This window comes from Poecilia reticulata, linkage group LG1, assembly GCF_000633615.1.
Source record: "Poecilia reticulata strain Guanapo linkage group LG1, Guppy_female_1.0+MT, whole genome shotgun sequence".
Taxonomy (NCBI): domain Eukaryota; kingdom Metazoa; phylum Chordata; class Actinopteri; order Cyprinodontiformes; family Poeciliidae; genus Poecilia; species Poecilia reticulata.
This window is the reverse complement of record NC_024331.1, coordinates 22969276-22982772: the sequence shown is the minus strand read 5'-3', so window position 1 is coordinate 22982772 and position 13497 is coordinate 22969276. Positions and strand designations below refer to the sequence as shown.

The window sequence follows — 13497 nt, the reverse complement described above, 5'->3', positions numbered from 1 at the left end:
AAAAAAAAAAAAAAACATGCAACAGTGTCGCGCCTTGTGCCAGTCACCCATCTCCTGCCCTCCCTCCCTTTTAGAAAGGAAAAAAAAAAACCGTCTGCGTCTCCTCGCCGTGAGATTCCCTGTGCGCACCCAGTCCACTCATCCAGTTCTGGAACGATGGAGGGAAAGGGGAAAGGGCAGCTTGTTGCTGCTACTGCTACTACTGCCATGTTACAGCTTCGAAAAATCCGAGCAGGATATTCCCAAACAGCTGGAAGGAGGTGATATATGGTGCTGCGCCCTCACGCTGGCTGGGCCCTCCCCAAAATGGACCGGTACTGTGCGCTAACCTGGTTATTTTCAGCGCGTCACTGGCTCGCGTCCAATTATAGGTTTCCGTCCGGGGGCGCAGTAGTTGTCCTGAAAGAGGACTTGAAAACGGATCAAGAGCTCTAGACAGAGAAATGTCCGAGCATGTGCCTCTCAGCTGCACATATTCCTGCGGCGCGCTGACTCTCCCCTGTACGCGGGCCACCCAGGCCCGGGGCTGAACTCCGCCGCCGGTCCTCCTTAGCACGTCGCCTCCGGGGCGACTCGTCTGCGCCTCTCTCAAGGTGTTCCCCCCTTTTTATCGTTTCTGACTGTGTACATCCCGGGTTCATCACACCTCTCCCGTTATCTCCACTCACCAGCAACATGTTGGTGCACAGCGACCTCTGGCGACACTGACTACGTAATTACTTTGATTACTTGCAAGCAGCTGGTAACTGTAGTGAGTGATTTACGCATTCGATCTCTTACAGGATAGTTTGGCTCCAAAAAGTGGAAAAATGTGAAATTTTAAAAATGTCATCTCAAGAACTCTCTGTGACGATAAAGTATCCAGTGATAATATTGAGAACAATTACGCTAATAAAGCTGTTAAGGTCAATAATGGGTCAATTAGGACACGTGAGATACTGGGCCCAGTCTCCATTCAAGCTTAATGTTTGGGGCTTTGTTCCTATACAATACACTAAATCATAATTATTTTTGCATTTCGCTTTATTTTGCTTACATGCAGCTTTTATCAGTTTATTGTAATTCGTACCGTTTCAATTATAACTTTCATTTACCCTTGCGTATGATTTTATTTTATTTTATTTTATTTTATTTTATTTTATTTTATTTTATTTTATTTTATTTTATTTTATTTTATTTTATTTTGACATCTTATTCAAGGCTCTCCGAATCAGATTTTCTGTTTTGTCATCTCACATGGCTTCAGTCAGGTGCTTCACATAACGAGGTCGTTTGCTTCAAAATAAAAGCACTTTCATGTCTGGCCCTTTAAAGATAAAAATGGATTGACAAAACAGACTGAGTTTTCACTTTGGTTACTCCTGCGTCTCAAAATACTTCACAACAGCGGCCTGTTGCTGTCGCTTTGCCGTAAAACGCTTGTGCCAGGTGGGCTTTTATCGTGAAAACCCTGCCCGGAAACGAGACGTGCTGTCGACGTGAGCTTTATTGTAGAATAGCAATGTCAGACTTTGTGTCTAACGGGGACACCCCGGCTTCTTATAAACAGAATAACTCAGCACCAAAGGGGCGGATGTTGACCTCCGTCTGAACCGTGTGGGTGAGTTTCACTTCATAAACTTCCCCTCGTCTTCCAGGGCTCAGCTGGGTCCGAGCAGTGTACGTCACACTCCCATCGCCTTGTTGCTGATGTCCTGAAAGTTGGGACGCAGTGGAGATTCAGACCTGACATGTTGACGCTTTCTGAGCATGATAAAAGAAAAAAAAAAAAAAAAAGGCCAGGTGATGAGAACGGCATCAGGTTTACTGATGACGTCACCATGTCATTAGTAGACCTGTGTTGTGTTGAATGAATCACTGAGGAATGGACAGAGCCTGCATGTATAGAGATAAACAGCTGTTCCTGTTAGTTTTAACTGGTGGACAAACTGTCCTGGTGACAACTGTGTATATATAGAAGCCACAATGTGTTAATCATTGTTTTTACAGTGATGTCATACTGATTGGCTTGCTGTCAAATTGTATTTTGTGTAGTCAAACCACAAACTACAGTGATGTCATTGCTTAGCGTAGAGCACAAATTACCTTTTTCTTTTGTGTTTTTTGTTTTTCTTACAAATACAAATCAGAAACATATGAAAAACATTTGTATCCATTACCTTGTAGCCCCTGATTAAAACTGGGTGTCCAATTGCTGCAAGTTGGTAAAGTTCATCTGTGCATTTAATGTCAGTATAAAGCAGTTTTGTGAAGGCCTACCTATATATATTTTTATTTTTATTTTTTTATTTTGATAAAAATTAATGAACAGCATCATGAAAACCAAGGAACACAGCACAGAGATAAGAGATAATCTACTAATGAATCTAAAAGTGGAAAGACTGGCCCCACTGCAACACCACCAAGACATGACCGTACACCTGAAACGACGAGCTGGTCAACGAGAGCATTAATCAGAGAAGCAGCCAAGAGGTCTAACATTGGAAGAGCTGCAGAGATTTACAGCTCAGGTGGGAAAATATGTTGCTATTCAGGTGTTATTAGAAGTGGCGAGAAGGAAGGTTCTTTTGAAAGAGCCTCAAGAAATCCTACTTGCAGTTTACTACAAGCAAAGGGTAAACAGCAAATGTGGAAAGAGGCACTCTGTTTAGATAGGAAGACCTACAACAGAGCCTGTGACATTATATGTAACAAAAATAGAAAAAAAAAAAAAACTATTAAATAATGTATTTTTGTGATTACCTATTAAACTGGTTGCATTTAGTCCAAACTGGTTGGTGAATGTGAAGTTTAGTTCTCAGCCCACACGCTGCAGTGAGTGTCGCCCTCTCCTCTCCCCGCAGAGCAGGGGAGACCAGCAGCCAATGAGGCGGCAGGTCGGCCGCAGGCGGCACTCTCGATGGTCTCCCCCACCATGAAGGCGGTGGTGGATGCCGTGTGGGCAGTGTGGAGCATCGGCGCCTCCATCTATGACTACATCCACACCAACGCCATGGAGGAGCGCATCCACGCCCTGGAGAACGTCATAACCATCCATCAGTGTGTGATCGGGCTGCTGACTGCCGGCGTGCTGGCTCTCTTCACCTACATCCTCCTCAAGAAGCTCTGACCCGATGACCTGAAGAGGAAGACTGATGCCGAGTGTGAGAAAGGAGAGCATTCTGGGATACTTGTAGTTTTTCCGCGATGAAAGAAAACAGGCACGTCTGCACAGTTTGCTACGTTGGAAGGAGAGAACTGTGTAAAATAATACCATCCACATTGGAAGCTGCTTTTTTATTGTGTCATCATCTCTGCAGGATTTTTAAGAGCAGTCGTTGATTTTTCACTGTCCTGATCTTTTTTTTTTCCTTTTTGAAGGTCTGACAGGATTGTTCATTTTGATTTAATAATGCTCTGTTAATTTACAGGGTAAAGACACTCAGTATACTGTCCTTAAATTTAGCCTTAATTGAATTCCTATAAAAATAAAAGCATTTACACTGTTGACTAACATACATCCAACACATATTTCTCAGGTAATATAAGGAAACTCTCCAGCATCCAAAGGAAATGTCACTCGATTTCTTTACATTCTTTTAAAGACGGCTGTTGCTTTTCACTCGCTGTTCCTGTCAACAAGAAGTTCAGTCAGCATCATGGGAAATATAACATTTAAGAGTATAGATGTCTTCTGACAAGTTTAGTTTATAGTTGCATTTAGTAACTTAAATAATGATAAAAATCAGTTATTATTCTTAAATATAGTTGTAATAACAAATTCGGGTTTAGGATGTTTTTTTTATTTATTTTTTATTCATTTTTCCATGGAATAACTATTGAATTTCCTTAACAGAATGAAAAAGTACCAGTGATAGATTTTTTTTTGCCATTATGTTGGAAATGTGATTTATTAATTTGTTTTTTTTTCCTTTTTACATTATTTTTCACAATTGACACCCCACAGAGGAAAACACATGTATCCTCTTTTGGAAAATGAGTTATTTCAAAATTGACATTCTCTATGAAAGATATTTATCAGAATTTACAGTTTGTCTTTTTTTTTTCAAAAGGTCAGGTAACATTTGCGTCTCGTAGCATTTTATTTAGTTGCACTGAGGAGAAAAAATAAGTTTTGGACTGTAAAAGTTTTAATCCCCTGATATGTTTTTGTTTAACCCAATTTTTACATTTATTCTGTTGTGGTCAGGAACATGTTGCTCCATCAGAGTTTAAGAGACTTTACAGTTGGTTAGTGTGTTTCATATTAAGATCAAATGGGTGGTTAATGGATTTTAACAGGAGTTTCTGTGATAGACCAGCACAATGTAGTGAAAATTGTGAAGTGGAAAGAAGGAAGTAAAGGGTTCCAAGTTTTTTCACTAAGATCTTCATCGTCCTCCACCTGCCCCAGCTGAACAACAGCAGCCCACAGCATGACGCTGCTCTGACCCGTTCATGCCATTATGATGATGTGCAGTTCAGTGTTTTTTTTATGTCTCATACTTTTAAGTTTTTGTAACATTCTGGACATTTGAGTGTCGGGTCATTTTGCTACTTTTGTTGCATCTGGACTAATTTGGGTCAGCTGTATTTCAAAATGTAAAGTTTTCCGGACTGCCATTTGGTGTCTGGTTGTTTTGTTACCCGAGCTGAGGCACCAAGTGACTCCCACGACCATAACCCTAATGAAGAGTTACGATACCTGCTAATTTCAGTCACTAATGGAGGCTGTTGGTTGTACTGGGTTTTATGTATTCGTAGTAAAGGGGGCATTGATGTTCATTTTGAGAACCTACTTCCACTTTATAATTGTGCTCTATTTTGTGGTGGTCCACCACTTAAAATGTTTTGAAATTTGAAGTTTTAAACTAAGTACTTTTACACATTAACTGAATGCATTTTCTACTTGCTCTTATATGTTATGTTGCATAGAATATGAAGATCTATTTTGATTTTTTTCCCCCATAAACATTGTATACCTCATAACCAAGACTTTAGGTGCCACTGCAGTAAAAATAAGCCACTAATTGTAAGTGTCCTTAAAATCTGTAATTAAATATGGAGGTTTATTGCCATTTTAATGTTTCATATAGGTTTGCTTTATACTTTTAAACAGTTTCAGAATTTTTTATTTTTTACATTGAAAGTTTGCAACTTCTATGACAATATTTATAGTGAAGGCAAACACTGGATTTATGTGCTGGTATTTTAGAGGGATCAGAAAACGCAGTCAGATTAAACTTTTTTTTTTTAATATAACAGCCTTAAAATTGGTATTGTAAAAAGAAAAAGAAATGTAGAATTCACAGAACCAAATGAATTGCTGACTTCTTAAACTGAAACATGGCTAGAACCCTAAAGAAGAATCAACAGGCTCCTTCATGCTGCACAATTTTCCAAAGTCAAATTTAAAAAGCATATAATTAGTTTACACTTTTGTGTAACTGGTTTCAGAAGTCACTGAAAAAAAAAATGATATAGCAGTGTTGAAAATGACACAAAATTTTAGGAGATTGCTTGTGGTAAAAATCTTTATTTTAGCAAATGGCCAACAAAGTCCATATTCAGACATACTTGTGGTGGGTTACCAGTTAATACCCTTCAACCTGGTTCATGCACCAATCTCTATTCTTTTGCTACATTACAGTACAGAGTTTTAGGTAATTATTAGCGTAACACCAGTCCAATACGTGCAGATGTGGTCATTTGTTAGGCTGCATTTTTTGTTTCCCCTCCCAAGTGTCCGGTCTGGAACAGAGTGTATTTGGCGGTGAATCTCTCCACGCTCTCCCCCTCCAGGAACTTCATGGCTCTCCAGTGGATCTTTGCGCAGTTTTCTGGCTGGCCGAGCGCTCCCATCTCCTCCTGGATGTACTGCAGCCACAGGTCTTTGGGAAAAAAAAAAAACAAAAAACGAGAGAATGTTGCATTTTAAACATAGCAGCACTGTTTGAAAAGTTTATGACCTTGAGTCAAATGTAATGCCCCATGGTCCTTAAATCAAACCTCGGTGTTAGCCAATTCTGCTCAAATGTTTTTATTGAAATTCTCTAGTTTTTGCAGAGAGAGAGAGTCGTTACTCATCTGTCTCTGTTTAACATGAAGCTATAAATAAAAGTTTTTAACTAACAGTTCTTCTGCCGGTTTTTCAACCTGGACTCACCATCGTCTGCAGCGCCAAACTCCTGCAGTGCTCTCTCATAATAATCTCTCAGATTGTTTATCTTCGGCGTTACCTGCAGAACAAATAAAGTTATTCATACACTTAGGATCAGAGCCGGCCCGAGGCATCAATAAACCGCTTCTTTCCTTTCAGTTCTTATTCTTCTTTATTCAAGTTATTAGTGGAAAATAGTTGATTGTATCAATGGAGCAAGGTGACCACAAAACCGCTGTCATACGTACTTGTTCCTTCTCGATTTGAATCATGCTGGTGAAAAACCTCTTAGACAACGGACGATTTTCTTGCAGACTACGGAAAAAAGGGAAAACGTGAGCAATCTTCAATTTGTCTTTAAAACATGAAAGGTGTTTAAGGATTATCCTCCACTACTTTTCCCCCTCCCTTTTAGTTTTTATTTGCTTGAGGAGCACACTACCTTGTAAAGGTCTTTCTGGCTTTCTTATATCCTCCGACTGAGTAAGACCAATCGAGATAGAGCTCTTTCATCTCCATGGCGATAGCCGTGACAGAGGACAGCAAACCTCTCTGAGAGCAAAGAGATGAAATGTCTGAAAATACTGCAAAATGTCAATGTAATTTAATTCACAAAGGAGTGCTTTTGTGTCCAAGTTTTGAAAGCAAGACAAAAGTCTCAACATGCTGCTCTGTCAGACTTGCCACTTTGCTTAATGGGAGGATTGGTGCTACCTTAAAGATTGCTTCCGTCTCCTCAGCACTCTGGTCGGCCATGCTCCACTGAAGCTGCAGCTGCCATAGTGGTAGACTCTCCTGTACAAAATAACTGAATATTACCACCACAAGCTTACATAAAATGCAGAACAATTTTCATTGCTCTAAAATTGCGATGTGTGAGTCAGTTTTAGAGCAATTCATGAAATTGTCAACATAGTTTGTCAAAGCGTGAGTGGGGAAAACCGTACAAGGTGATTTAAGATTTTGAGAATGATTTAATGAATTCATTTCACTCTACTTTAAATATACTAGAACAGGAAATGTTAAATAAATATAATAACACCATCCAAATTCATATTCAAGTTCAGAAAGCCTAGAATCAAAAGACATTATACCACTATCCTGAACACACTTCTTTTAACCCAGGTGTGTTTTACAATTTATGCAGGATTTTGTACAACATATCCCAATGAAAACTTGATGGTCACTCTGGAGGCGCTGCAGAGACCCACAGCTCCAGTGGGAATCTCTGCTGACAGAACAATAATAAGTCGTGTATCCTACATGTCTGGAAAGAAGATGTGGAAAATGTGGACTATGTCCTTTAAGTTGTTGGAGTGACCAAGCAGTCCCAGATTAAATTAGACTCATTTTTACACATGTAGTTATTAAGTACATCGATTACATCAAGAGATCTGAAGCAAAATTAATCATTTATAATCTTAAAAATATGAAAGCAACATTTATGTAATCTGTAATAAACCTCAATTTTTACCTCAATATTTTACAAACTGTGTATTTATGTTTTAAGGGTATGTAGACATACACACCAAACCCCAAGCCCTGCAGGTTTTACATATCTACTCCACACTTGAGCAAACAAAGAGGAAAGACTTGCATAATGAGCAAATGTGTAATCCTCCTCAAGCAGCTACTTTACAGAGCTGGAGTTGGGAAACCCCACCACAACAAGCACTTATTCTGCAGACAGCCATCAGGGCATTTGACCGAGTTTAAAGCATGTGTGTGAGGAGAAATGCACTAATAATTCATCGTGTAGCATTTATACTAGACAGCTAGCGTTCAGCCGGTCCTCGGTTTGTCTCACATACAGGCCGAGGCTGCAGCGGACGGTATGGAGCGGAGACTAATTGGGCCAAGGAGATGACCTACTTATGCTGCAGTGCCAGTGGGTAACGTGTGTGACTCTGTTCTCCAGAGAGCGCAATTAAATTGGTTACTGTAACCGCATGTGTGCGCCTCGGAAATGATCAAACCGAATGAGAATGAGAATGAGAAATAAAGACTAATTATTTGGATGTATGTGTGACTGTGTGTGCATACCTTGGGATTAACGTGTGTGAGAGAGTCGTGGAACAGCTTGTCCATGTCTCCACACCCCAGACTCCTTAAAGTTTGCAGACAGAGACTCCAGACCGACACAGATTGGTTGTAGCGCTGCGTGGCCGACAAGGCGAGGCTAGCTGCCGCTTCGGCTTGCTCAGACGACAGCAAGATCTCCAGCTGGTCACACGGAGAGCATCAGGTTTGATTCTAAACATCTTTTCAGGGTGTTTCTTCTACCAGTTTAACATTATCTCAACCCTTAAAAAACACTGGGCTCCTAGCAACGCTTGCACTGTGATTGCTTTCAATGCATTGTCACATTATAAACTGTAAAGCTCTACTCTCAATTACCAACCTTAAAATCAAAACTAGGTCTAGAATCCTCCTTCAAATAGGACCTGTAAATAAGCTAGTTTTAATCTCAGTAAAACGAGTCAGTATACATGAAAGCTAAAAGAGAAATTACAATGTTAAAACACTGGGGGTAACAAAGACATGTTGGTTGAGAAGTTATTTGGAAAGACAAGTTATCCAACGCTTTGTGCAGAGTTCCCCACGGCTCCGTTCTTGGCCCACTGTTAGTTCTTTGGTACATCTATGAAACTTGCACGCTTGTCAAATTATTGCTCTAAAGCCTTTTAACGCAGTCGTCAAGACTGGCCCACGTTAAAATGGTTTGCTTTAAGAGCATAATTTGTGAACTGTGAAGCCAGCAGTATACATGTCAGCATCAATGAATGAATATTCAGGGGTCTTACCCAGTTTTTGTAAAAATTCTCCTTCAGCAGTGAGGAGTCATGGGCACGTTGTAAAACTTCCAGCAGCCTCTCTTGCCTCTGTGACACAAACATAAACATGCAAAGCAATTTACTCCTCCGCCTCTTAAATATTTTACCCCCTGAAACTTCACAGTGCATAAGAACTAAAAGTGCAATTTGTTATTTCCATACTTTGTCCTTGAGGTCTTGGACGTTGGTCTTCCTCTTTAGTCTTTCCAAGCAGAAAACAACATAGCGAGTCCACATCGGCTCTGAAAGCAAAAAAAAGTAGCAATTTCTTATCCAGACATGTAATGGTATTAACATCGAGTGTGCGTACAATGTTAAGACAGGAAATCCAACAATGATTTTACTGATATCATAATTTTTCAGAGCTCTTACCAGTGTTGAGGCTCTTGAGGCCTTCTTCATAGACCTGGCAGCAGCGCTCCTCTCTGCAGTTGATGTCCAAAGCCTGGCCTTTGGCCGTGCGGAGCTCCTCATCCACCTTTGGGGCCACCAACTCCCTCTTAGCCATGAAATCCCACGTCAAGCTGTCCTCTGTGTAGTTGGCCTGCAAGCTGCAAATAGAGGAAGCAGGAAAGTTCAATAATTCAGCCTCGGACAGATGCTAAAGAAAGAAAATAAACACGTCTGTAGTTATGTTTTCTTCTTACTCTTGCAGGATGGAGTCTTGGAGTTCTTTGGTAAAATCAAAGATGGCCGCTATGTTCAGGAGTGAGATGACAAATTCTGCTTCTGTGGGCCACAAATGCCAACAACAAATAAATCCTTGTTCATATTCAAGTCTGTGCTAAAATAAGTCATAAAAACCAACTAAAACTACTTAGATATTTAACACATTTTTACAGAAGAGTAAAATAAATCGTACCTTCGATTTTTGCCGTAGCATCTTTGTACACAACCTCTGCCAGTTTTCCACTGAGGATCTCTGGAGAAAACTCATATTCGCCCTGGAAGGCATCAACAGAAAATGCTGACACAGCATGTCAAGTCACAGGCTCTACTGTGCCTTGCAACATTTCTCCAAACTAATAGGTTTTTAACAGTCACAATGGCACAAATGTCACTGTCACTTCTTGGGGTTTTATTTAATAAAGCAACACAAACAGATGATTAATACAGCTGGTTAACAAAGAAGAATGGACAGACACATCTCTATGTGTGCAAAACACAAACGTAATTACAGTGAAAGGCTGTCCTACACAAATAGCACTCTAGCGTTAAATATATTGACACGGCACAATTTTCAGCACTTTTATTTATTGCTTTGCTTTTCACTTCCAATCATGAACTATTTATGTCGGCCTACCGCACAAGTCCCAATAAAAATGTTACGTGTAGGTGTAACGTGACAGAAGCTGAAAAGCAGAGATTCTTTAGCCAGATAAAGCCCTCACCAAATCCATATCGGCTTTCTCCAGCTCTTCCTTCTCCTTCCTCAGCTTCTCGCAGTGCAGCAGCTCCATACGGAAGTACTGAAGCACACAAGGACGGAGGATTCAGAACAACACGACAGAAATTGCACTCATCCTTGCATTCACACACTTGGGCCTTTTCCATTTGCCCGCTTTACCTCCTGGTAGATCTTCTTGTTGTCTGGGTGGAAACGCAGCGCTCGCAGGAACAAGTGTCGGGCACTCTCAGAGGACTTTCGGTCCTCGAGCTCACTCTTGGCAGCCATGATCCAAAAGGCTAACGTAAAAAGCTTCAGTTCAGTTCTTTTGAATTCATATCATGGATCATTAAGCGATCTGCGTTGATGCCGTGTTTTCTTTACCTGGTTTGTCAGGGTGGATAGCTAACATAGATGCAAACACCTTGCTGATCTGACCTTTGGTTTCCTGATGAGAGAAGCCCGACAGAAGTTAATAGCGGTGTAAACTGTGTGAGTATGAAAAGAAATTCAGAGAGCTCTACATACCCATTTCTTGCAGAAAGCAACATGTGAAAGCCACAGCTGCACATCGTCCTGTTTGTAAAAAGACATCAGGATATTGGTGAAATGATACACAAAACAAAAATGTCATAGAAGTTTAAGTGAACGCTATTTTGATGCCTTTTTTTGTTAGTTGCTCCGACCTGAAACCGTTCACATGCTCCATTCTCAATACTTGTTCCACAGGAAGATCATTAGTGGTCTCCAAACTCTTTATCCTGTCTAAATAGGGATCCACTTTCTGCAAGTATCTGTCCAATGCAAAGGTGACAAAGGATTGCGCTGTGGGACTAGCCATTAACTTCCATCTCCAAAACCAACCAATCTGGTTTTATTTTAGTTGAAGACACCGAAAGAGTCGCCTTAAAAATCCTCAACTAACCACTCAACAGACATTTCCTCTACAATTTAAGAGATGTAAGCCCCCAATGCTAAACCTAAATGAAAAGCCTTCATTATCACTTAGCAGCAAAATTGTGTCATAAGAAAAGTGCTACTAAGAATGTAGCATCTAAAAGAAAAGTTACAATGAAGAAAGTACAAAGATTGTGAAGTGAATGCCAGGACTGTCTCCCACTAGCTGTTGCCACGGCTGCATAGATTGGTCGACATAAGCAGCTGATGTTGGAGGTAGTGAGGCAAAGCCTTTTTGACAAAGGCCTTTTTGTCAAGCAGAGCAGCAAAAAGCTGCTTCTGTCCAAGAACAATATCAAGGAAAAAGAAAATCTGCAGGAGGAAGCACAAGGATGAATAGCAGAAGACTTGTTCTAAGTATTTTATTTGATGAATCCTCCTCCTGTGAGAAACATCTCACATTTTCTTCAGACAAGAAAACGTGAGAGCAACAACAAATCCTTTGTCTTTCCTACAGTGAAGCATGCTGGCACAATCTATGAGTGGGGATAGTCAGAATGCTGCAATGAGGAAGAAAAAGTTGTACCAAGACGTCAACCAAGATCAACTTGTAAAAATCCAGGCACAAGTTGTCGATAATCCAGAGTGTTTTCCAATATTTCTCAGAGTCTAACTCTATTGAGAAATGGGAGTCAGCTCTCAAAACCAGGTGAATAAACAAACTGGCATCTGCAGAAATTAGGATCAACTCTGTAAAAATTGACTCTTCACATAATGCTATACTTAATAAAATATGTAAAATCTTAAACCATATTGCCCTGAATGCCTAATGTCGGACGCCTTCAGAAGAGGGTTCGCGATTACGCAAGAATCTTAAAGAGACAGGAGCAAAAATATTTTCCTACTCATATCTGAGGAACTGGGTTGATGCTGAAAGCAGACATAATAAATAAACAGTTTTTAAAATTGTGATTCATGTAAAACGTTTCTAGTGCAGTAAAACACAAAACATAATTTAGCAGTAAGAAGAGTTGTGCGAACAGTACCAACCTTCCACTTCTTTGTTGCTCTTCTGAATGTGCTATTTATTCTGTGGATGATGGGGAATTCAATCTCCTCTCGTTTGAAATGATAGTTTATGTGCTGAAAAAGAATACAAAAGGTAAGAAAAGACTTTTTTCCATTTTTGATCAGCTGTTTTGTAGTAAGAACCAGCAGCTACATACCCCTCTTCTTTTCTTGATCAACTCCAAGACATTGATTTCATACTGCAACAACAAAAGGACAGAAATAAGATGTGTAATCTTTAAAAACTTATATAGAACTCAGCTGATAAAAACCAGCTTCTACCTGAATGTATGCAATGAAGTCCTCCTTGTTCACGATCAGCCTGTGGAGCTTGTACTCAAGAGCTGTAACCTTTTTGATTGTAGATCTAAATCAATCACATGTAAAAACAACAAATCAGTTTTGCACAATGCACAATTTCATGCAGGCTTCAGAACTCTTCTCATCACAACTGGTATTTGAATTGGTTGCTTTCCCTGCATACACTCTGGCTTTTAACCATAGTTCATACATTTTCAATCGAGTTAGGGCAATTTATAAAGCTTATTTTTGACCCGTTTATTTAATTAATTTTAACCTGTTTATTTATTTTCTATTTTGTGGTCAAATACTGAGCTTTTTAACCACAAAAATAGGAAATTACATGTACAGGTTAATATTAATAGCGAGAAAATGAGTTAAAAAAAACAAAACAAAAAAAAGATTAATAGGTCGTTGTTGTTGTTTTTTTTTTTTATTAAAAACTGTTTCATTTAAGTCCGGGAAGAACAACTAAAATCATCCATCTTGATTCAGATTCATTCGAAGATGAGCTCAACTGAACAGTTTCCCAATAACCAGAGAAATATTTAAGCCTCATTCCGTACTTGATTTCTTTCTTGGTGAATAGTCCCACTCTCTCCAGCTGCTCCAGCTCAGGAATCCTGTCCTCGATCCGATGCTGAACGATCTCCGCCATGTTTTCACCGAGCCCGCAACGGAAGCCTCACACCGCTGATATCAAACTAAATCAAGACGAGAAAATTTATTCTAACTAGCCTGAAGTCGATCACACTGGAGTCTCCACATACACACATGGGTGGAAGTTGTGATCGGAGGCTTTTCCGGTTACATCCGCAAATAGGTCCGACTGGGAACGTGAAACAGTGAAGCAGAGAGTTCCGCATATATAT

At 39.9% G+C, this 13497-nt stretch overlaps 1 protein-coding gene and 1 long non-coding RNA gene across 2 annotated transcripts; one reads left to right on the top strand and one right to left on the bottom strand.

Annotated features, from left to right (window-relative positions):
* The first annotated feature begins 6 nt into the window (after positions 1–6).
* LOC103468649 (uncharacterized) lies at positions 7–5068 on the top strand. The gene is made up of 2 exons (XR_534238.2): positions 7–1600; positions 2844–5068. It is a non-coding gene; the product is annotated as an uncharacterized LOC103468649 (long non-coding RNA).
* Positions 5069–5495: 427 nt separating this feature from the next.
* Positions 5496–13454, bottom strand: utp6 (UTP6 small subunit processome component). Its single transcript, XM_008415867.2, has 19 exons — positions 13192–13454; positions 12608–12692; positions 12484–12525; positions 12308–12400; positions 10889–10936; positions 10745–10808; positions 10541–10659; positions 10365–10442; positions 9836–9917; positions 9621–9702; positions 9346–9524; positions 9136–9215; positions 8944–9021; positions 8183–8362; positions 6854–6934; positions 6582–6691; positions 6388–6454; positions 6146–6218; positions 5496–5870 (listed from the first exon to the last, which is right to left on the bottom strand). Exons 1-19 carry the CDS (start codon positions 13281–13283, stop codon positions 5692–5694), a joined length of 1812 nt encoding a protein of 603 aa, XP_008414089.1. The 5' UTR covers positions 13284–13454; the 3' UTR covers positions 5496–5691.
* Between the last annotated feature and the right edge of the window lie 43 nt (positions 13455–13497).

Excerpts from the sequence above, each read along its gene's own strand:
- utp6 (XM_008415867.2), bottom strand. The coding sequence starts at position 13,283 with ATGGCGGAGATCGTTCAGCATCGGATCGAGGACAGGATTCCTGAGCTG. Across the intron at positions 6,692-6,853 it reads AGACGGAAGCAATCTTTAAG|AGAGGTTTGCTGTCCTCTGT; the intron begins GTAGCACCAATC and ends CTTTGCTCTCAG. Across the intron at positions 6,219-6,387 it reads TTCAAATCGAGAAGGAACAA|GTAACGCCGAAGATAAACAA; the intron begins GTACGTATGACA and ends TTTGTTCTGCAG.